This window comes from Electrona antarctica (assembly GCF_951216825.1).
Source record: "Electrona antarctica genome assembly, chromosome: 22".
Taxonomy (NCBI): Eukaryota; Metazoa; Chordata; class Actinopteri; order Myctophiformes; family Myctophidae; genus Electrona; species Electrona antarctica.
The window spans coordinates 23,476,113-23,498,598 of NC_136805.1; the positions used below are offsets into that span (position 1 = coordinate 23,476,113).

At 43.2% G+C, this 22,486-nt stretch overlaps 3 protein-coding genes across 5 annotated transcripts in view; 2 read left to right on the top strand and 1 right to left on the bottom strand.

Annotated features, from left to right (window-relative positions):
- The window catches only part of slc38a10 (solute carrier family 38 member 10), a 28,615-nt gene extending 15,477 nt beyond the window's left edge, over positions 1–13,138 (top strand). For 2 of the 3 annotated variants that reach the window (XM_079492171.1, XM_079492170.1), the window contains exons 11-17: positions 1,020–1,126; positions 2,708–2,858; positions 5,637–5,792; positions 6,415–6,882; positions 7,104–7,184; positions 10,237–10,377; positions 10,488–13,138. In XM_079492171.1, the coding sequence (XP_079348297.1) occupies positions 1,020–1,126; positions 2,708–2,858; positions 5,637–5,792; positions 6,415–6,882; positions 7,104–7,184; positions 10,237–10,377; positions 10,488–11,689 (2,306 nt within the window). In that variant the 3' untranslated portion in view covers positions 11,690–13,138. The remainder of the gene's footprint in view (positions 1–1,019; positions 1,127–2,707; positions 2,859–5,636; positions 5,793–6,414; positions 6,883–7,103; positions 7,185–10,236; positions 10,378–10,487) is intronic. The other variant, XM_079492172.1, reaches the window with a different exon arrangement.
- A 401-nt stretch (positions 13,139–13,539) lies between these two features.
- ndufaf8 (NADH:ubiquinone oxidoreductase complex assembly factor 8) lies at positions 13,540–14,483 on the bottom strand. Its single transcript, XM_079492173.1, has 3 exons — positions 14,231–14,483; positions 13,874–13,984; positions 13,540–13,785 (listed from the first exon to the last, which is right to left on the bottom strand). Exons 1-3 carry the CDS (start codon positions 14,309–14,311, stop codon positions 13,765–13,767), a joined length of 213 nt encoding a protein of 70 aa, XP_079348299.1. The 5' UTR covers positions 14,312–14,483; the 3' UTR covers positions 13,540–13,764.
- A 121-nt stretch (positions 14,484–14,604) lies between these two features.
- Positions 14,605–22,350, top strand: tepsin (TEPSIN adaptor related protein complex 4 accessory protein). The gene is made up of 13 exons (XM_079491911.1): positions 14,605–14,729; positions 15,098–15,170; positions 15,461–15,552; positions 16,010–16,103; positions 16,335–16,402; positions 16,532–16,610; positions 16,891–16,962; positions 17,373–17,561; positions 18,204–18,372; positions 18,738–18,851; positions 19,333–19,411; positions 19,502–19,636; positions 20,188–22,350. The coding sequence occupies exons 1-13, from the start codon at positions 14,691–14,693 to the stop codon at positions 20,893–20,895; spliced, it is 1,911 nt and encodes a 636-aa protein (XP_079348037.1). The 5' UTR covers positions 14,605–14,690; the 3' UTR covers positions 20,896–22,350.
- The last annotated feature ends 136 nt before the right edge of the window (positions 22,351–22,486 follow it).

The following is a 22,486-nucleotide window of genomic DNA, read 5'->3' on the forward strand; positions in this document are numbered from 1 at the left end:
TTTGATTTCTAGTTTCTATTTGAGAAGACTTCAATATAATTATATTTAAACACTTAAGCCCTAATTATTAACAACATTTAAAAAAAATAGCCAATTGCGTTCTGAGCTGATATTTCTGATTTCTAAACATTTTCACCAAGAATGACGTGCCCAGTTGCTATGTCCTACCGGGGAAACTCCCCCTGACAGGTTGGCAGACGGAGAGTAGTGCCCAGGATTACAGTTTAGGCAATTGGCACTGGATGAAAAATGGGTTGCAAAATTGTGATAATTATTTTTTTAATGAAAAATGACCTGCCCAAAATATTGGGACGGAAAGGTTAAAAATCACACCCGTGTGAACTGAGTGGTGTAAGGTCTTATATAGACTGATCAGCTGGTCTGACGTAATGTCTGACGTAATGAAATCACACCCGTGTGAACTGGGTGACCATAGCAACCATGCTCATTTTTTGGTACGAACAGACGGACAGACAGACACGTAAACAAACAAAGCCAGTTGTAGGAGTGGTTTACACCACTCAAACATTGTCACGCAAAACATTGAATGACCGGTAGGCTATATGGGTCAGGCTTTAGTTTGTGGATACAGACAGACATGTGGGACAGCCCACTGAGCCCAGTCCTATCAGGGCCAGGGTGCCATGAATCTGTCTGGGGGAACAGGAGCTGGGTGGGGAGAGCAGAGGGACTGGCAGTCACTGTAACATCTTGAGTGTATTTAAGTTAAGAGTGTAACAATTGAACCTGTTCAGGAGTTAAATTAACACTTGAGAGAGAACTTGGCAAATATATCTGTAAGAAATGAGCACATGAACAGGAGCAAACATAACATGTCATGTTTCTGATAAACTCCACATTTGCTGGACATGAAAGCAATCTAATGCACTAAACCACACGATGTAAAACTGTTTATGCTTGTACACAATGACCAAAATAAAAATATAATAAAAAAAAGGAACACTTGAGAACTGAAGACTCTCTCTGTCTGTTGATCTCTCTCGCTTTCTCTCTTTCAGTGGAGACCATTCTGGGACTAACGGGAGCCACTATGGGCAGCCTGATATGCTTCATTTGCCCTGCCCTCATATACAGAAAAATCCAGAAGAATGGTCTTGTTGCACAGGTACACATTTCAATTCCTTTATTTGAGTCCACATTTATAAAAGACATTATCAAGGGCACAAATATTTTTCAGTTGCTTCTGATTTTGGCACTTTGGCTATCGGCGTGTGCAGCCACTTTCTTTTTCAGGACATGCATAGCTTCTGATATCCCACTACACTCGAAACATCACGTGTCTCTGTGTTTGAGTCCAAACAAGCCCTAAAAGTACAGAATATAGGCCCTAAAAGTACAGAATATAGGCAACACATGCACATGAACTACACACATCATCATTTTTTCGTGTCGTCCTAAATATTTTACTTTGAACCTCTTACTATGCTGGGATGACCAGATCTTATGCATGTCATAAGAAATGCATGTCATAAGAAACACACACACACACACATTTTGGTCAGTAGGTGGCGTGTGTGGCGTGTGTGTTAGGACTTAGGAGACTTCTTGGGAAAACGAAACTCACTTCAGTTTGGTGAAAGGAGGGGCTTTCTGGAGGTTTACAGAAAGCATTCCAGTCTACATTCCAGATACTCCTACTCTGGTCTAAACTCCGTGTCGCACCAAAGGATATCATAAACCCTCTGACATTAAGGATACATTTTTTTAGCTTTTGGGTCGTCAAGATGACAACACAGCAACAACTTAATCAGATTGAAGAGGTTAGTTACATTCATATACGGTATATGTACATATAATATAAATGTCTTTTTTTTGTAAGATATTTTTTGGGGTTTTCTGCCTTTGGTAGAGAGTCGGGGAGTGACACGCAGCGGTGCAAGTTCATAGAAACCTTCATCCTTTTACTTTTTATTGGCTCTTATTATAATATCTACTTATTTGGAAAAGAACAATGAAGTAAAATTCTAATACCAACTTTATCACAAATTTCAATGTCATTGATCCATGTCAAGGCTCAAACGCAGCTTCTACCCGGGGACTGTCAGGCTACTGAACTCTTAAGTTAAATACATTTTATGCTTATTCTTTTTATTGATAGGTTTTAAAATATACACTGCTGGTCCTGAGTATGATTTTCGTTTTATATGTGCAAGCATGTGAAATGACATAAAGTGAACCTTGAATGAATGCTGAGGCCTGAAGGCCAAAGTAAACCCCTCAGTGTCATGATTCTGTCATCATGTCACGCCTGCAGCTTGTGAGGTCACGCTTACTCTTCAAAAATCAAACCAAAAATCTGCAATTTGTAGGTTTAGTTAGTAGAGGCGTATCTTTTTGGCTAAGAGTGACCCAGAACCTTTCATAACCTGAAACTTTCCAGAACCCATGAAGTTCTGTGGGTGATTTGTTGTTGTTGATGTTTCCTTATAACGACAGCCACCCCTGAAGAGAGATTAATTTATTTAAGCAAAACTAGACTGAATGTTGTGACAGTTGAGCTTGTAACTCGGGGTTAGTAATAGTACTTTGGACTTCCTCCTGAGCAGGACCCAAATTAGGTTCTGAGAACCCTATCTGAAACCCATCTTTGTCGCAAGGAAACGGATACAGAACCCATGAAATACATCATTAGACGGCACCGCACGTTCGATTAATTGTAACCTGTTCTCTCTCTCTGTCTCTGCAGTTGGTGTTGTGGGTGGGCCTGGGCATCTTGATCATCAGCACCTTCACCACGTTGTCCATCTCCGCCACCAGCCCTGCCAGACATGTCCCGCCTCCACCAGCCCCCGATCCGAAGAGCATCCTGCTGCTACCGGACCTCCCAGAGTTGCACGGTAAAAAATGAATAAATAAAAGGTCTCGTCACACAACTGAATGCCCTGGTGCCCGGCAGTCAGTTCCCCCACTGTGGACTCTGTTGAAATTGGTTCACTAATGAGGCATGGAAACATGTAACTCAAGGGGGTGGGGGGAGCACCGATGCTGGAGATGCACATGGGTTCTGAAAGCAGACGAGCAACGCTGCGTATAATCACTTTGCGCACGGGGCACTGATGGCGGCGCAGAATGTCTTTACTGCAAGTTGTATTTATTATTTTTATATTTATATCAGAGAAACGGAGCTGAAAGACACAGCCAGGAGGGGCCAGGAGCAAATACAGCCAGACACGTTGTGAGACTAAAACAAAGGCTACAAAGACCTCTGTTAAAGAGAGTAGGGAGGAGGGGGGGCGGGGGTCTCTTTTATCTCTCAGAGAATGAAAAAGACGAGAGGAAAAAGAGATGGTGCGAGTGAGTGACAGATGGATGGGATGGGCAGGGCTTGGAGATAACCTCTTGATAATATCTAAGAGCAGCGTTGAGGGCTTGACATTGATGGAGCGAGAGTGATGCCCTTCAAACTCCAGCGATTTCTCATTTTCCCTCCCCAATCTAGGCCCTTCGCCTCCCCTCTCCTCCCCCGTTTTTCTGTCTCTCTCCCTACACATACACACCTTCTACATTGTCTCTACCCCCATATCTCCTGTGGCAGCTATAAAATGCCTGCTAGGCTTGACTGTGAAGATGACGGGGTAAGGGGGGTGTGATATGGGTTGAGGGGTTTGGGGAAAGATGAGGGGGGGGGGGGGGGGGGGTGCCCTGCGTTTGGGGTTTGAGGTTTGAGGTTTGAGGGTGGAAGAGGAAAGAGGCCTGTGGTGGTGTGTGTGGGGGGGGGGTGTTGGTGAAAAGAGTGGGATGAAAGAAAAGACGGACGGATGAACAGAGGGAGGGATCGTAAAGATGAGAGAGAGCTTGACAACTCTGTCGTTCTGTCATTATCCACACCAATACACTTATGTTTGTTAACCCGGTCCATGGCTCTGTTCACTCTTTCTTTTGCACTTCTGTTTTCATTCTTTCTTTTCTTTTCTTTGTACAGTATGTTTAAGCTGAAACACACATAGGCTCACCTCCACACCTGTTTCCTGTTCATGACTGTAATTTGGGAAGTAGAGAGGATAAATGTTTCCCCTTCTGTTCTACATTTTCTGTCTCTCGTTATTGTCCATCCCCCCTTCATTGTCTTTTCTCTTCCTCCAACTTGCTCTCCCTTTGTCCTGCTATAGTCACTGCGTCTTAACGTCTGGTCCGGGTCCAAGTGGACCATTCCGGGTCTGCAATTCTAAGATTGTACAAATTTGTACACTTAAAAGTGTAGATTGGAGTTCCAGAAATAAATGTAGTTTAGATTCTCTGCCTTGTTAATTTCAAGGACCCATTTGTACACTCAGAGTTAGACACTGTCTTTCTTTGGACCCCTAGTGGTAGGTACCCAACGTTGAGAAACCATGCTCTACTTTGTGTTTCAAGCATCTCAATGTTGTCAGTGTTTGCTGACACCTGGTGGATCCACTGTATTAGGAGATTTAGAACTGAATTCAGACAAATATTATGTTATTTTGAAAGGTTTGATATTCCTTAACCACTTCAAGCCTATATCGCTAATTGACCAGAACCCTTCAGGGGTCTCTATATACTATGACCCCTCCTTTTTTCCCTCTACACCGAATCTCATCACTGAAAATAGCAGATCTTATAACACGTCATGTTGCGAGCCTATAGATCGGTTATTGAGGGGCGCTAGACCCTCCTATATACAGGTTTAATGTTTGTCTTTTCAAGACAAACATTAAAAACGCCATTGCCAATGGACAGAGTCTAATGTTTGTTTTGTCACTAACACAAACATTAAATGCCATTTGTTTTGTCTGTCACTGAGCAAATAGGCATATGATTATTAACGTTATGTTATGATATCGCGATGATGTACGATGATAAGGGTTGGTAAAGCGACCCTCACGTCACACGGGTGTGATTTGTTTTTTACCACATTTCCCCCCACAATGGGGACGCTATGGTTCATGTGGTTAAGATGGATTTGCTTGTAGCCCACAAATTCTGCATTTAGATGTACGGATGGTAAATTCATAGTTTTTGCTACCAAGTAGATTTCGCAAGACATTTCATTTCACCCTGAGGCAGACTACAGTGTGGGCGAAGGAAGCTTCCAAATCAGTTGGATGTTGATGGACATAAAACACAGCAGTACTCCATGAAATCCATTAGAGGAATCTTATAGTAATGTCATGGTGTGTGTACTTCTATTAACTATACTTGGGGCCAAATGTCCCCGCAAGTATAGTAGATTTGGAGAAATAAATGTTGTGAGGACCATTTTCCTGGTCCTCACAAGAGAAATGGTAGTTTCATGGTTTCAAAGAAATATATATATTTCTTTAGATAGGCTTGCAAAAAAGATCCAGGTTGACATTGGGGTTAAAATTAGGCATTTAGGTTCAGGGTTTGGAGTTAGAGTTTATGCTTGATCTTTGGCTTTTGTGCCTTTATTGATAGTTACAGTGAAGACGGACAGGAAAGAGGGAGGGACATGGAGAGACATGCAGCAAAGGTCGTCATGAATGGGACTCGAACATGTGTTGCGCTGTCAGGCCAGAGCAGAGCGTGCGCCTGGACCATTAGGCCAGCGGGCGCCCCATGCTTGATTTATATTTAGTTGCCTGTTTTGTATTGTGTGTGTGTGTGTGTGTGTGTGTGTGTGTGTGCACGCGTAGACAAGCCAGTGGAGATCGTGGAGAGACCCAAGCCCCCAGTTGTTGACTTGCAGAGGCCTGTGGAGAGGGACCCAGCTGAACCCCCACAGATCAAGGTGCCAGTGAATGTGCCCGAAAGGAAGAAAGAAGAGGTGCAGCTGGATCGGCCTGAAGCTGGTATGAAAACCATTTAAATGGGACTGTTGTCAACACCTAAAATTAAATCAAGACAATTGAAAACCGAACAGCCATGCTGGAGACAGTGTGGCCACAAGGAGGCGGGCCACGCTCATATATTCTGGACTTGTACTAAAATACTGAAATACTGGCAGGATATCCACTCCACCATGAAGACCATTCTGTGTTTTAAGATACCTCAGACTTTTTATTGTTAGGAAATATCCCTGAAGAGTTTCTAATACATGATGAATATTTAATCAATATCCTCTTAGCAACAAGTAAGAATACGATCACACAACGCTGGTACCAACAGGACCCACCAACGAAAGAACATTGGATGGACATTACTGAGGAATTGTATGTCATGGAAAAACTAACATTCATACTACAAGACTACAAGAGTATAAGTTCTATAAGAAGTGGGAAAAGTGAGATCTCTTCTTCCAGCCTATTGATAATGTATGAGGAATTCAATGAATGTATCCTGTAATATGAAAAATGGGACTGTTGTCTGTGCTGGGATGGCACAGAAAACAGCACATGGCACAGACAACAGCACATGCTTCTTGATTATTTGAGAACATATTTGCAGCCCTGATCTTTTACGTCTTGTCCACAGGGGTAGCGGTGCCGGAGGGCGAAGCCCACCGCCATGAACCGCCCATCCCCCACGACGAGGTCCAGATAGAAGAGAGGAAGAACGTGGCAGAGCTGGAGGCAGAGAAGCAGCAAGCTGTCCCTGCTGCAGGAGGAGGGGAGCTGGCTTCCCAGGGGGATTCAGAGCAGGGCCTCGCTGTGGACGCCAAGGACCAGAAAGAGGAGAAGGCCGATGACCAACAGAAACCCGCTGTGGCAGTGGTGCGTAAGGAGGAAGTGGACTTGGGTGGAGGCGAGGTCGTGTCTAATGAGGTGGTGGACAAGCCTGGCGTGGAGGCGGGCAAAAAGCAGGAAGTGCCCCCGCCAAAAGACGCAGAGAAATTCGTCCCCGTCATAGAAGCTCCTGCTGGCAAGGCGGCGGTTGTGGTCAATCACGCCGCAGCGGCGCAGGTCGACGAGGTGGGAAAGGTTCCAGTGGCTGTTGGTAAAGGTGAGCGCTTTTCATGATCAGATGGGAAAACATAACCGTCAGTCCAATAGGGACTAACCCTGTGATATTTTAAGGGTTTCGATCCAAAACATAATCTTAATCTTCTACATAAAAATAGAATGATGGTCCCGACATCCAACATGTGACGAGGCCAAGGTTTTGAAAGTTAAAATCTCACATGGGATGATGGGAATTTATCTCAAATTAATTTGGTTCTCTAGCAGCTCCACTTCCTGAAGGAGGACGTCGCGCTGCGGACAGCAAAGCGGACAGCAAAGATGCAGTGGATGAAAAGATGGAAGGTGAGAGAGTGGCTGAAAGGCAAAGGGACTTTAACCAGTTGCAATCTGGCGTACCTATTGTGGACAACTGGACATGTTATAAGTGAACTTTTTATTTAAATTAACATTTTAACCTTTTCCCCGCTAAAGAAACGTAGTCTGCGTTATTTGTCGGGAAGCGACGCTGCCAAAATACGTATCTACGTTTATTCAGTTGTATAAATGTGTTCGATCTAGTGGAAAGGCTACTCACATTAGCTTCGGATGGCTATCTGTTGTTAGCTTAGACCCTGGGCTGCGCCATCTTGATTAATGAACGCGTGTGTGCACGTGCACGCATGCTTTCAGTGGCTTTAGTCTCCAAAACCCCCTCCCAGGCGGCATTTCCAGTCAAAACAGCGCTTATTGCATGGAGCCTGGTGGTCGCAGTAATGGCGCCGGCCACTGCTTCTCATCGTCCAGGCAAACAATAACAAGACAACACACACACCATTAAGCTGACACAACATCCGGTCGCGTTGTTTTGGATCTTCAAAATAAGGGTTGAACGGCGCGATATCCTGGCATGTTATTAATTAATCCTGGCGGGGAAACGGTTAAAACGTCTTTACAAAATTTTCAAAACTATACATTTTCAAAAATACGCAACATAGCCAGTCTACAAGTGCTGTGAGCTTGTAGACTGGCTATTTCTTCTATTCACACCACAAAGTATATAGGGCATAAGTATTAAGTGAAGGGAAGTTGATTGGGTGGATGTATTGTTGGGTAAACCTCTCTAGACTAGACTGTGACTGCTGTCAGTTCAGTCACCCACTGAGGAAAAGCAAAGAGACCCTCTTCATCGTCACCTGGTAAATGGAGGGTATGCGCATGCTTAAAGTGAATGGCACATCGAGTGGCAAAGCAACCTGCAAAGTGAGTTTAACATTGTTTAATGCAATCAAACAAGACTTTTCTGTTTGGATATATGGGCTGCCAAGGCCAGAAAGTATTTTTTTGCCACTCAGTAGGCATTCCAGCATAACTTCCGTGTTTGATGATGATGTCACGCGCATACCCTCTATTCTTTGTAACTCTTAGGACTTATACAACATTTTAAAAGGTTTGTCTATTTTAAGGGTTTATGAACAACTTAGTTTTCCACCCATGGAAAATCTTCTCTACCTTTGCCACGTGTGGAGTTTTGCCTCATGGTCATGTTAACTTGATGCTGCTGGCTTTCCTCTGCTTTGATCTTTTACCTTGTAATATCATCCCTGCTATATATTTTTTCCCCGGCTCGAAAGTTTTAATCTTCTGCGTGCCTTTTGGCTTGGACGAGCATCCATAACAGCACAATTGGCCGTGTTTACGGGAGGGAACGGCGAATAGAAGGGTGTGGGCGCCACATCCTCTCGGTGGGGGCTCCTCACTGGCAGGTGAGCCAGTAGGGGCTGCAGTGACAACTGCACAGAAAGGTTTGGGGAATTCAGGGATTTGCATAATGACCAAATTGAAAAAGAAAAGAAAAAAGGGGGCATTCGGATTAGATTAAATTATATTGCATTTAGTTGATCCTGATGGGAGACGTTTGTTATAGTAAATAGTTAAACTATTCTGTAAAAAGACTGAATGGTAAGATTATCAAGCACAACCCGTATAGTCTGTACTAATATACACAGTCAAGAATAGTGCAAAACTCCCTTAAAATACCATACTGGTGGTATGGTATGTTTATCCCATTAACTACTGTATGATGGCATCCATACATTTCTGCTTACCATTTTTCAAAGCATACAGTGTTATTATTATTTTCCTTATTTTTGTTGCTGTTTTTTTAAGCCTTTGTGTTCCCAATTTCAATATGGTTTGAAAACTAACTTGCAGAGACCTGAGGATTTCTTGAAATAAGTCACCCCCAACAATTCTGTTGCAGTTATGTTTGGTCAGACTTATGCTAGCGTAAAGTGATTTCAAAGATCTAGTTGAAAATAGTCCCTGGTGAAAAGTTAACGGAAGCCTAAATATCAGCCGGAGAAGCAGGGAATTTTAAGGTGGGTTTTAAAAGAAATCTGTTAATCCTTCCAAAATCTAACAAAAGGCAGCATGCCTAGGGAAATGGTTTAAAGTAATGTAAAATATACCATGACTCATACAGTACATACTGTAACTACGTCTCTGCTGTGCTTTAAAGATGATATATCTAGTGCACATATTATACAGCCTAAACAGTAATATAATAGTTAGTGCATTACTAAGTGCATAATATAAATATCTAAATACAGAGATGTCTCTGTTACTTCTTCACTTGGCTTGATAAAGTCAACAAGTCATTTTGGCCTTTGTTGACTCTTCATTTTTTTCCACCTCTCTCTGCCTCTTCTCTTTTACCACTTTTTCTCTCTCTGCCGGGCTCCTATCACAGTGATAAAAAAGCTGGTTGCAGGTATGAACTCCCTCCTCTCTCCTCCCCTGTCCTTCTCTTTGCCTTTGTCTGTCTCTCTAATTTGTTATAATTTGCATTTAGTGGGTCCGTAAATGAATGAGTTCCATCGTCTGAGAATCTAGCAATCTGTAGCAATCACTCACCTTTGCCCTATCCCTAATAACTGCACCCCCACCCAAGCCATTCACCCACTCAGTGTCCTCAAATCCAGTTTGTGGGTATTCTTGTCAGTTCTTGTAGATTGACATTATGATAGTTTTGAGATGCCACGCACAACCCATATTTGAGTATGTGAATACTGTGAGTCTGAATAAAACTATTGACATGACCCCTTTCTGTCTCTCCATCAGTCTTACCGGCAGGATTCCCAAACATAAACTACCATGTCAAACAAAATCCTAACCAATGATTTGTAATCACTGAACCATGCTCTTGGTATAATGAGTGTTGGAAATCTGCATTGTATAATTGTTCTTCCTCTCAAAATAGCCTAAAACGTGTCCCTACACGCCTAATGAGACATGCATCTCGCTAGGTTAATCTGTGTAGCTGATGCAATGTCATCCAAGTTTGGCTGCAGTTGCACATGGCTACTCTGTGTGTTTGGTCCTCTGTGACACGGTATCTCTCTCCCCTCTCGTGCAGAGGGTCAGTTGGACCACGAGGTGCTGCTGCAGGTCATCAAAGAGCAACAGGAGCAGCAGAAGAGACTCCTGGACCAGCAGGAGAAACTCCTGGCTGTCATAGAGGAGCAACACAAGGAGATCCACCAGAAACAGCCAGGCCGTGGGTGCCCACACACATCACCTACACATAAATGAGCACACGCACAACACGAATGCTTAAAAAAGTTGTTTAACTACATGAGTACTATGCATATTTTAATTTCTTAACAGCGGGTGCCCCGGAAGTCGAGGAAGAAAAAGGCATCAAGAAACATCTGGAGGTGATGGAGGGAGCAGCAGTGAAGCCCAAAGACCCAGCCCAGCAGGCTGCAGCTGTCCTGGGCTCAGATCCCAAGCTACCCGGGGATTTAGTTGGAGCTGGTGCTCCGCAGGTCGGAGGGGCCGAGCCTCGTGCCGTCCCTCAGAATCAAGCCCAGGCTGTTGTTGGGAATCGAGAGGTCCAGGCCCCTAAAGCAGTGGATCCGGTGGCTTACAAGGAAGACACCAAAGAAGACGTCCCGGCTGCTGCTGTAGTAGCTGCAGTAGAAGCGGAACGGGGGGCTAGAGGAGTGCCTCTGAGACAAGGACAACCAGCACAGGAATCCCTGCCTAAACACCAGGAAGGAAACCTGGAGGTAGCGAAGGAGAACGAAAGAGCAGAAAAGGAAAGGATCGACAAAGAGGTGCAGGCGAGAGTCGAAAAGGAACGACTGGAGAGGCTGGAGAAGGCGAGAGCAGAGAAAGAGAGGATTGAGAAAGAACGAGTGGAGAGGCTGGAGAAGGAGAGGATCAATAAGGAGGTGGAGGCAAGGGTGGAGACAGAACGGCTGGAAAGGGAGAGGAAGGAGAAGCTGGCTAGGGAACAGGAGAAGGAGAGGGAGGAGCAAGAAAGGTTGGACAAAGAGGCAAAGGAGAGGGATAGAGACGAGAAGCAGTGGGTCCGGCAGGAGATGGAGAAAGCTGATAAGGAAATAGTTGAGAGAGCACGGGAGGCGAAGGAGCTGCAGGAGACGAAGGAGCGAGTGGCCCAGCTGGAGCGCGTCATAGAAGCCAAGAATGCAGCTGAAGCTGCACGGGCTGTGAAAGAGGACGGAGACGCACCTCTGAAGAAAGGAGGGCGGGACCTTAAAGCAGGACCCCTGGCTGACATCGGGGGCCTTGAAATAAAAGCTCAGGCTCAGCCACAAGCCAATCAAGAGAAGGCCAAAAACCCAGGAGACATGGACCTGAGGAGGAGACGGAGGGACCTGGCACACAGAGCTCCCGGTGGAGGCCTCCCTGAGGTGGAGTCCAGGGGGGTGCGGGGGCTGGAGCACCTGCTGGACCTGGGGGGCCAAAACCTCCATATGGCACTTGAGGGACAGTTACTGGGTGGTGCTGTGGTGCACACACGACAGATTAAACATGCCCAAGAGGCTGAGGAGAACATCTAACACACACACACACACACACACACACACACATATAACAGCATTTTGTGCACATGAAGAACGCCCTAATACTAAGGATCAGAGCATCTTTGCCTTACCGTCTCTCTTGGCTTCAGACATGGAGCCTCATAATGTTGACACAATAACATGGCAATTAGTTTAGCTGAATATTGCAAAATCCATGGGGATACATGTAGGCACAAGCTATTCCACTTAGCCTTTTTTCCAGCATAAACACAATTGAAACATTTTCAGGTGGAGGATCAAACCGACAACCATTCACTGCCATTATCCGTAAATTGAGAATGAGAAGGGCTGTCACATTTCTGACTACAATTCAGATTGATTACAGACTTGCAATTTGTATATTTTAAACTGTCAGCAATGATGCCATTTCAGTATTTTCCTCATGAATATGGACCAGTAGGAAGTTGGAACAAGTGTACCCTATTATCAGCATTCCAGTCTATAGGAAACAGATTAAATATTCTCCATCTTTTTCTAAAAACATTTTCGTATTTAAAAAAAACTTCCAAACCAAAAACTGCTTTATTACTAAATGCTCATTCGCTTTTTCCAAAACAATTTTGATCATTTAGTAAATATATTGTGGACTGCAAGTTTGACAACATTTACGGTTTTCTTTGCTTTGATAGTGTATGTCACTCAACAGTAATCCAAAGTCTTTATTGAAGAGATATTTTATGTAAGATATTAAGTTATTTTTATCTTGGTGCGAGGTGAAAGTTTTGTAGTCTATGCTGTAAATCTATGCAAAGTCCAACTATGGAGGGATTTGAGGAGCAAATATCCAATGGCTGTATTTAAGTCACTTTATTTGTGTTGATATTCTCCCATTGATTATGTGGAGTCCGTCTTTGTGTAGAGAATGTGATGTGATTTTCTTTCATTTTTCTCCTTTACTGTTTTGGTTTGATCATTCTTGGTCAATTTATGTTTGGTTGTCTGTTACTTTGAGATGTAAATATTTAAGTCCTTATTTCTGAATATATGTTGTATAAAAGTATTTGTGCTCAGTCCGTTTTATTAGTATTCCTTTGTGTATGACTATCGTTTTGAAATGTAATGTCATTCTGAAAAATGATTCAAATGCAGAAGCTATATTATATGTGAATTTGAAGCGGCTCAATTCAGGAGGTCTGAGGTCAGTTCTCCTGGTGGTACCTTTTTTCAATTGACATATTGGCCATTTTGCTATTACTTTATACTTGGTATAAACCGTATGACTGCCGAGTATGAAGTAAGAGCAAAATGGCTGCTGTGTGAATAATGTCTATCTCAACTGTTTTGCTCAGTGCGTGCCTTCAATAGATACACTGTTGCAGGACTATATGAACGGTAGTGGCTTGTTCATTTGCATTCTTTGGTTTGCTTCCACTGTGCCTCATTCAAAACATGTAGGATGAAAAATTGAATAAAATGTTGACTGTTTCTGTGGCTGTATGTTTCAAACCGTTTCTCTCCCCTCTGTTCCCCCATCAACAACAAGCACTTCTGTTGCTTTGTACTAGATGTTTGTACTAGACTATTTTTCTGACTGGATTTCTAAGGTTGTAATTTTGAACATTTGCTATTAGGAATGTGTAATAAAACTAATTATTCTTTTCTCGTGTCTTTGAGTGACTTTAATTTGTTGCAATACTGATGAGACGATTACGCTTATTATACTCCATTTCATGACTGTTAGTTGAAAATGTATTTTCTGACATAAGTTAGGCTTTAATGTCACAGTGCCATTTTGCAATGTACATAGTCAGACTATGTACATTGCAAAATGGCACTTGATAAAAGTGAACTGTTATCAGACCGTGTGTGATAGTCATCTCCACAAATTCAACACGGGAATTACTTTATTCAGTTCAAAGTCAACAGGTGTAAATCTTGAACGATTTGTTTCAGGCATCTCCAACACCTGGCTGCCAGTATTTGCTCACAATATTAGATATTTTGTCCTGGGGCAGATCTTGGCATTCATCACTTCTCAGTTCTGACACTGTGCAGCCACAACACCAAATGGAGGTAAATGTATCCAGAAGACAATCCAGGCAGTCTTTATACTATTTTGCCCCTTTCTTGGCCTGAAAGAAAAATAAGATGTATACATTTTCAGATATAATAATCTACCTGTATACATGGACCAAGGAATCTACTGGCCTGGATACTTACTGCATTTGTAAAGCAACTTTTCAGTGCCTCAAATTCCTTGGCACAAAGATTTCTCTTCAACTCCTCTTTGCCTGTAGTTGTGGCTGCGACACACTTCCCATAAGCCGTTGCCTGTGTGACATGATGAGAATGATAGTGTTTTATTGATACACAAATGGACACGCCTGGCTCAACTGGCTGCCACCATCTTAAACTTAACCAGAAAAAACTGCCACCATCTTAGAACGGAACAGTATATACATTTACATATATGCCTATATAAACGTCATTATAATTTGCTACACTCATGACATTGAAAGAAGTATGTACCTAACCTACCTACTACTGCCATCACAGTCAACATCCTGTATCACTCACCTCTCCTGCACATTGCGCAAACAGCTCTGGGAATCGTCTTAACTTTTCACGGCTGCGAGTCCAGACATTAGTCCCTGACATGGTGATGGCTATAGTTTTACGCAGTAAAACATAATTTGATAGAATATTCTGTTGATACACTTAAAATGTAATACTTCATCAAAGAACAGAGGAGACATCCTTCCTACTCCATGGGCAGCGCCATATTGTTTACCCTGACAGCAGCGAAACGTTTGGATATGATTGGCTTAGTTTTGTGACAATCAAACGGTCCTCTCAATTCATTCGCTAATGGGCGGCCTTACGCAAACGCTGAGGGCCAATACAATCACAGTTCCATACTGACTGTTGTGCGATTGGTTGGCTGTCAGAGTCAGCACCAGCCTTTTTTTTGGAACACACCCCACTTCGGGAAGAACAGATGAGCAGCCTCTTGGCATGAGCATAGACATGCAAAATCATGGCAACATTTATGGAACGACTCACTTTTCTTCAGAAAGTGAGTATAGTAGTATACATATTCACCCGAATAATAACGTGTCATAATAAATGTGTCATAATAACGGCTTAACCTCTCTTTTAGGCTTCATAATTTAGCTCTTTAGCATAGCTACCGTGCAAGCTAACACACATGTAAACACATTGAGCAATATCGGCGAGTGACTAAGTTTGTTGTGGCAGTCTTATTAAAAAGGAATAAATAAATAAATACATATACATGTGTGTACATGTGTTTTCTACATGTCAACTCAAAGCTGTCTATGTAATGAGTCCAGTCAGTCCCTGTCACGTTTGGGCAGATGCACTCTACAACCTGAAGGTTTAGGATCTGTATACTGACTTTATCTGTTCCTTCACCAACTCAAGGTGCCTACTCTGATGAAGGCCACAGCAGATGATGAACATCCCTGTCCTGGCTATCTCTTCCAAGAGATAGGAAGTATCCTTTGGCTGGTTTGTTTGTTCTCCTTCCTCACTATGTACCCCCAATCTAGCCGCAATTTGCAACACTAGATTGTTTTTATAATGGGTTGAATCTAGATGTGCAACACCAGCCATTGACAGCTCATTCATCCAAACAGAAAAGTCCTATTTTAATTGTATTAAATTAGTTGAAGTTTTTTTGCATTGACCAAAGAAGTCTGGGTCCAGGATGAAGAACATAATTGATGGCTGGTGCACTGTCTGTAAGCACTGTCTGTAACATCCTTAACCATCCTGACACTGCAGAAATGGCCAATGAGTCATTGGGCTGTGGTCAGTGTTTGTTGGAGTACCTGCTAGGGAGACTGCAGGTGGAGTCCTGTCATGTTAAACTCAAGGTGAGTGAGCAGGCTTGGTCGAGCTGAGAGCAGTGTCGTCATTTCCTTGGGTGACATCTGTCAAAATGTGTACCTATTCTAAAACTCTGAAATGGCACTTGGGTGTTTTGTATGTTTATAAGTATGAAGTGGCGTATACATTTCTCATATAATACTGTATGTAAATGAATGAGTAATATACAGTAGACTACTAAAGACTACAGAGTGAGTCAAAAAATATTGTGACCTTATTGTATCTTGTTGCCTTTTGCTCCACACGCCTCTTTTCCCATTTCCTTCTTCCTCTTCTCTTGTAAAATGAACTATGGAACTATTAGTCACCTGTCATGCGTATTCCGTCGGTGCACTTATGATCTGTTCTCTATACTGTACTAAATATGTATCATCATATGGATTTTATAGCTATTATCCTACCATTCCAATATTGGAGCAACAGTTTCTGCCTCTGTTGTTTCAGGTGCTAAAGATCTTTGTCCACATGTGCGGTCATGGCTCTAATAATTTCCTCACAGAACTCAGAAGGAACTCCACCTTCATCCAGCAGGCATCAGGTTAGACCGTTAGAGGCAATCTGGGAACAGACCCATTTGGCTTTGTTTTTAACTCTGCAGCACCTCCTTTTTTGTGTAGAAACAGGACATTACATGTCATGTTCAGGGCAGTGATGCTGACAGATTCTGCCTTAAGAGATTAGGTTAGACAGAGCAAGGTGATGTAATTAATGTTAACTCAACCACCGCCATGTTAATTTTCTTTGTTGCTGTGTTTTGTGCTATCCCAAGTTTACAGTGGTCCCCCTGATCCCATCCATGGCACAGCTCTGTACCAGATAGTTAGAAATACAGCACAGGTGAGTGCTCAAACACACATCATCACCAGTGTCACTCTCAAACACATGTGTGCATGTACACACACACACACACACACACACAAACACAGCCACACAGCCCAATCAAATGTTGCTGCTGTCTGTTCACAGGAAGTGGCCAAGTTGCTTTTCACAGATTCAGTCGCCATCAAGAGCATCTCACCGTGCACCCTGGCAACCCCAACTATGGGTGAGGAGTGCATACCACAACAGTGATACTATCCCGCACTGCATACAAACTTTCAATGACAGTCTTTTGCCAGACATCTGTCCACTGAAAAATGTGACTTCAATTACTGTGTAATAAACAACGTAGAGGCAGAGGGCGAGAGTGACAGAAAACGAGGGGGTAATAAAAGAGAGAGTCAGACCACTGAGACCAGACGAGCTTGAGCCAGACAGACTAATGAAGGTAGCCATTATTGTTTTGTAAACAGAATGTGATCATGGTTGTCTGTGTTTCCGCTAAGGTATGGGCTCAGCATCTGTCCACAAGTCAGGAATGCAAGGTTTTGGATATAGTCCAGGGAAGCAGGGGACAGGTGAGTAACAGGATGGCAGCATTGAGTTTGATTTCCACAAATAATGCATGTGTGTTTTCAATAGTAGAGTAGACGCAAATGCAAGTACTATTTACTTTACTAGTAGTAATATTTTCTGTTATAAATGTGCAGCTCCATTTTTGCAGAACTTACAAAAAAGCTTTTGATTTCCAACCACACTCCAAGCCTGAATATGTTGAATATAATACAGTTAAACTACATTAAAAAGATATAACACCAGAGATACAGTGCATATGCAGAATGTAGCCTGTTTAAATGATCCTTTTAACACATGAAAATATGTGCAAACATGGCTATTAAAATATGTGCAAACATGGCTATGGAAAATATTGAGAAGGACAAGCCCCACCAATCCTAAAGTCAGACTCTGTGATGTTTCTACATGACAGGCAGCGACACCCTGCTGGATAAGATCCAGAAGGCTGCGGAGGTGATGGCCAGTGCCGTGCTCCCCCCGATGGAGCACCAGGGCATCCGTCTCCACGACAACAACTACCGGGCGGTGGCGGCTCCCTCGGCGCCCATCGAGGTGGCGGTCCCGGCGTGTGCCTATAACTTGCCTACCCGCAGGCATAAAGGTCAGACATTACTGTATTTGTAGCTGTTGGCGGCCTGTCCCGTTCAGGCTCAGTGGCTTAAGGTGTGGGAATGCACCACATGTGCATCCAGTACAGTGTGTTTGAATCAGAATGTGACTGGTAAACTGGGCGTCCTTGTCCATAGTATTGAATCAAAACATTATAGTGAGGATAGATGGATTGTTGTCATAGAACCACTACTGTAATATGTCACCGGTTTGATTCCCTGTCAAGGACCTGTCACTCCCTGTCTATTCCGTCACTCTCCTACACCATAAATAAACCTCTTTGGTTGTTGCTCTAGTTTGATTAATCAATCCAATAGGAAAGCACTGGAGTGCATTGATACATTGGTGTCTTGTTCAGAGTAAGACTCAACAGCATTGGAGTTTCAGCATTTTGAATAACCCTCCCTTGGCTGAAAGGGGAAGGCGGGACTGGTACCACATCAACACACAACTATTGATTTGGTGCGAGGGAAGGAATTGGCGTTAATGGTTCCTGCATCGGCCCTCCCCCTTCAGCTGGTCCCATCATCACACAGTATTAATTGAATGCAGAAGGTTATGTGTAACGGTGTGTGACATGACATTCCTCTGTTAGCCGCTGTGTCCTCATTTGTGTACCCCTGTTCTTCCTAAGTTACCAAGCGATGCCCGGGACAGGTGGGCGGGGGCTGGGAGGAGGTTGACAGCGCAAACAGCTCCTCTCACAACTCCACTCTGGACAACGCCGCCAATAGCAGGGCCTCTGTGGGCAGGAGCAGCCAATCGGGCGGCAGCAGAGAGAGCAGTGGTGACCTATCAGAACGGTGAGTCAGCAAATTGGGCCTGTTGAATCATAAGGTCTAGTTTTAGGTGCAGTTGTCTACTGTTTCAGGTTCAACCAGCTATGGCTGCAGATGGTTCTGGTGAACACTTAGGGGCACAAGTTAGGGTTTAAGTGTCTTGCTCAGGGACACTTTGGACACCTGGCCCGGGAGGTGAACCAGTGACCTTCTGATTATCAGACTGCCTCTCTACCCACTAAGCTGCGGGCGCACCCTTCGTCGCCAAAGTATGAATCGGGCTTTAGACACCTTGGTTGATATGAAACGTTGCTGAGTCTCCTTATCTTTGTCACTTTCTCTTTTATTCTGCTCCTACACCTCTCTCTTCTCTTTTCTTCTGTCTCCAGGGTGGAGGCCATGCAGTTGGGAGACTGTGGCCAGGAGATGGTGCTGATCAGCAGCCTGACTGAGGGCTCCAAGGTCTTTCTGTCCAGAGAAGAGAGCCAACACTTCATCAAGGAGTGAGTGCAATTAGTTGTCCCCAGACCCCCCTTTGACATTTACATGCTTCTGGGTTTAAAGATGATCTCGAGATGAGAGGAGACCTGTAAAGGCCTTTGCACGCAGAGTCTGATGTGATTTTTCTATTGGTCAGTGAGTTTTCAATTACTGGTACTTAAGTAAGTAACTTAGTAATATACAGTGTACCGGTAGGCTATATTCAGTTTTATTTAAAATAATGTGTGTGTGTGTGTGTGTGTGTGTGTGTGTGTGTGTGTGTGTGTGTGTGTGTGTGTGTGTGTGTGTGTGTGTGTGTGTGTGTGTGTGTGTGTGTGTGTGTGTGTGTGTGTGTGTGTGCAAGAGGCTTTAACATCCAGTATAAACTAAAGACAACCTATATCTATTCATTGTGACCTTCCTTTCTAAAGCAATGTATTGCTATATTTTAGTTTTTTAATTTGGGACTTTTTCTTTTTTTTCTCCCATGTTTGCCGAGAGCAGGTGCTCCACTCTTAACTGTGAGGTTGTGGTTGAGTTGCTTTCACGCAGACTTCAAGAGCCTTCAAGTACAGTTCAAATGGTAACATTTATCAGGTTTTCAACATAATACACGACATCACACAATGTATTGGTTAAGTATAATCTGTATTCAATTCCTCTTGTCCTTCAGAGGGTCTTGTGTGCTGTATCCTGCCTTATGACATCTGACCTCCTCTCTCTGGAGCAAATCTTTGGGCTGACCAGGTCGCGGCTGGTTCTGCTGAATGAGGGGCCCACTGGACCTGTGGCAAACAAAGCCACTAAGGTACAGTACAACAGATGGAATGACTCCCCTCTCCCATATAGGTAGCTGATATATTGCACTTTTACCTTAGCGCTAGGTATACTCTTGGTTGCTTGTTTTTGCAGAAAATGCACTAAAGACTTCTGGTGATTAGTAGTTTTTGTTCCCTACCTATGTTGAATACACTTATTGTAAGTCGCTTTGGATAAAAGCGTCTGCTAAATGACTGTAATGTAATGTAATGTAATGTACAAAGTATCTTCTCCTCTCTCAAATATATGCTTTTGTATTAAAGAGAGGCGAATTGTCATATGATTGCAGCACTACAGTGATGACCCTTGTATTCATCAGTATGGTGGTTGTTTCATAAGGATATTGATCAAGGAATTTATGTGTACTAACCTGTTGCACTCTTTGTCAGTTGCTAGAGTACCAAATATCTTATCTAAAAAGGGGAAGTAAGAAAGACCTGAGTCAAAGACTTGATGAACATGAAACTGCAAGAGCAATAGAATATGATACAAGACAATATCTTTTAGTGTTGGTTCTTCTTCCCTGTCTCATCTTACCAGATCTTGCGTCAGTTTGAAGCCCTGATGGGGGGACCTGTACATACTGCCAAACAGGGTAACACACATATCAACAGCCATATGTCTACAGCAGACCCGCTGCCCACGCTTGCATACCCAGCCCCTTTACTACCAACCCACACAGCTGCCACCTCCATTTCCAGCCACTACCAGGAGAGGGACCTGCAGTCGGCCGCTGATGTAACTCAACCCCAAACTCCTCCACCTCTTCTGGTTGTAACTCAACCCCAAACTCCTCCACCTCCTCTGGACTTCAGCCACAAGGATCCATCATCGGTGCTTGTGAATGAAAATGAGGAGAAAATGTATTTGAGTCTCAGTGAAGAGACAGCTGAAAGCACGAAGGTGTCTGTATGGAATGGCGAGGCTCAAACTCAACTTGTAAATCCACATCTTCCTACCGAAAAGGGCCTCTTCTCTCCCACGGAGCCCCAGAATGAGCTGCCCTGTCCGGGCAAGCTGTCCCTATTCAGAGGTATGGAGCTGGTAAACAGGGGAAAGCCTCTGAGTCCCTGCCACGAAAGAGAAGACTCGCCATCAGAGACGACCAGTACGCAAGAGAGGATTGGATATGGGATTGAGGGTTCAATGGTGGATTGCTCTGACAATTTGACAAACTCTCCTCTTACCTGTGATGTCACATCCAACAGCAACCAACCAGTATCAGCCTTCTCATTTCTCAACTGTTGACAGTGATTAAAAACGGGACGTGCTCTGAATACATGTGTTTCTGGATAGAAGCTTGTTGTCTGGTTCACTTCGGTAACCAGCTTAACATATTCTCAAAGTCATATGGTTAAGGCAATGGAGTTGGTGTTTTTTGGGTTATTTGTTAACCATATGAAGTCTAGCGTCCCTATTCTGGGCATGAATATACAGTAGGTGATCAGTCTGCGAAAATAGCCGATTTACAAGCTCACATTGTATTGTGAGCTTGTACAGTATCGGCTTTGTCCAGCGAAGAGATTTAGTGTACAGCAGTGTTTCTCAAACCTTTTAATTTCAAGGACTCCCATAACTCTGAGTGTACATTTGCACTCTCAAGAATTACAAAAATGTATAAAGATTAATTTGGACAACCCCCTCAAGGAAACCTGAGGGTCCCTGGACCCCACTTACCACTGATGTAGAGGGAAAAAAGGAGGCTTAGTTTACAAGCCACGCTTGGAGAATTAGGTAGGTCGTTTTGACTTTGGAGACAAACAGCAAGAAGGCACAAATCGATTCCTTGAGGTAGCGTGGCACTGGTCCGACTGCTCATTTGTCCGACCCCTAACCATAACTGCACACGGACGCCACGGGGTGATTCTTAACCGGCCACGTCGTAGTCGGACTAATGCGCAGTCCCCTTCCTTGAGAGGCAGGACTACTGTATTGTAATCACGAGCACGTTGTCCACCAGCTGAGATATTAGTAGTTTGTCAGACAAGGTTTAATTTTGCAAAAGCATTTGTGAGTTCTACCATCTGGAGTTACAGGTTATTGTTGAAAGTTTCTTTGACTCAGGATTCCTTTTAAGTAACTATGGTTACTGTTTATGCCTCTTCAGCACAGCTAAAACCTCTCTGAGGGGCTGTCTCTTGGTTCGAATTTTGCACTATAATCACTTTTCATAGGGATTCAGAAACCTACAGTCCAGAACTGTATTCCGCTATTTTTTTAAACTAAGATATTAATTATATTAATTATGAGTACCTGTTTGAGTGTTGACTTATACATATGTATACTTTCAATCATAATTATTTACCATTGAGTTATTGTAGGGTGCATGTTGACGCCTAAAACATCAGTGGAATATTGTAGTCTAGTAAAAAGAGTGAAGTGTTGAGTTTACATTGTTTTTAAGTTGCCGCAGGAAGCATTGTGGAAAATAACCCAAATATAAATGTCATTGCAAAATGTAAATGATTGCTCAACTGAAAAGACATTCAATATCATATTTCAATTTCATATTCGTTCACTATGCACGTCATGTCCCAAATAGCAGTCTGAAACAGCGATGTAACCTGGAAAGTACAGTCACACAAGTCATGACTGGATGTGTTACATTTTCAACCCGAGCTAAGCTATTGCACATGTACAGTATGAGAATGCTGTGATAAAAATGCTGTTTACAGCACCACTGTACTAGAAAGATAAGATTACTTTTTACTTTGGAATTAAAAATGGTACTCTATTGGGGGAATGATAGTGGCATGAAATTAACTGAACTGACATATTTTCAAAACCAGTTATTCTTAATGTCAAATAAACTTGAAAAATCACAAAATATTAAAAGACT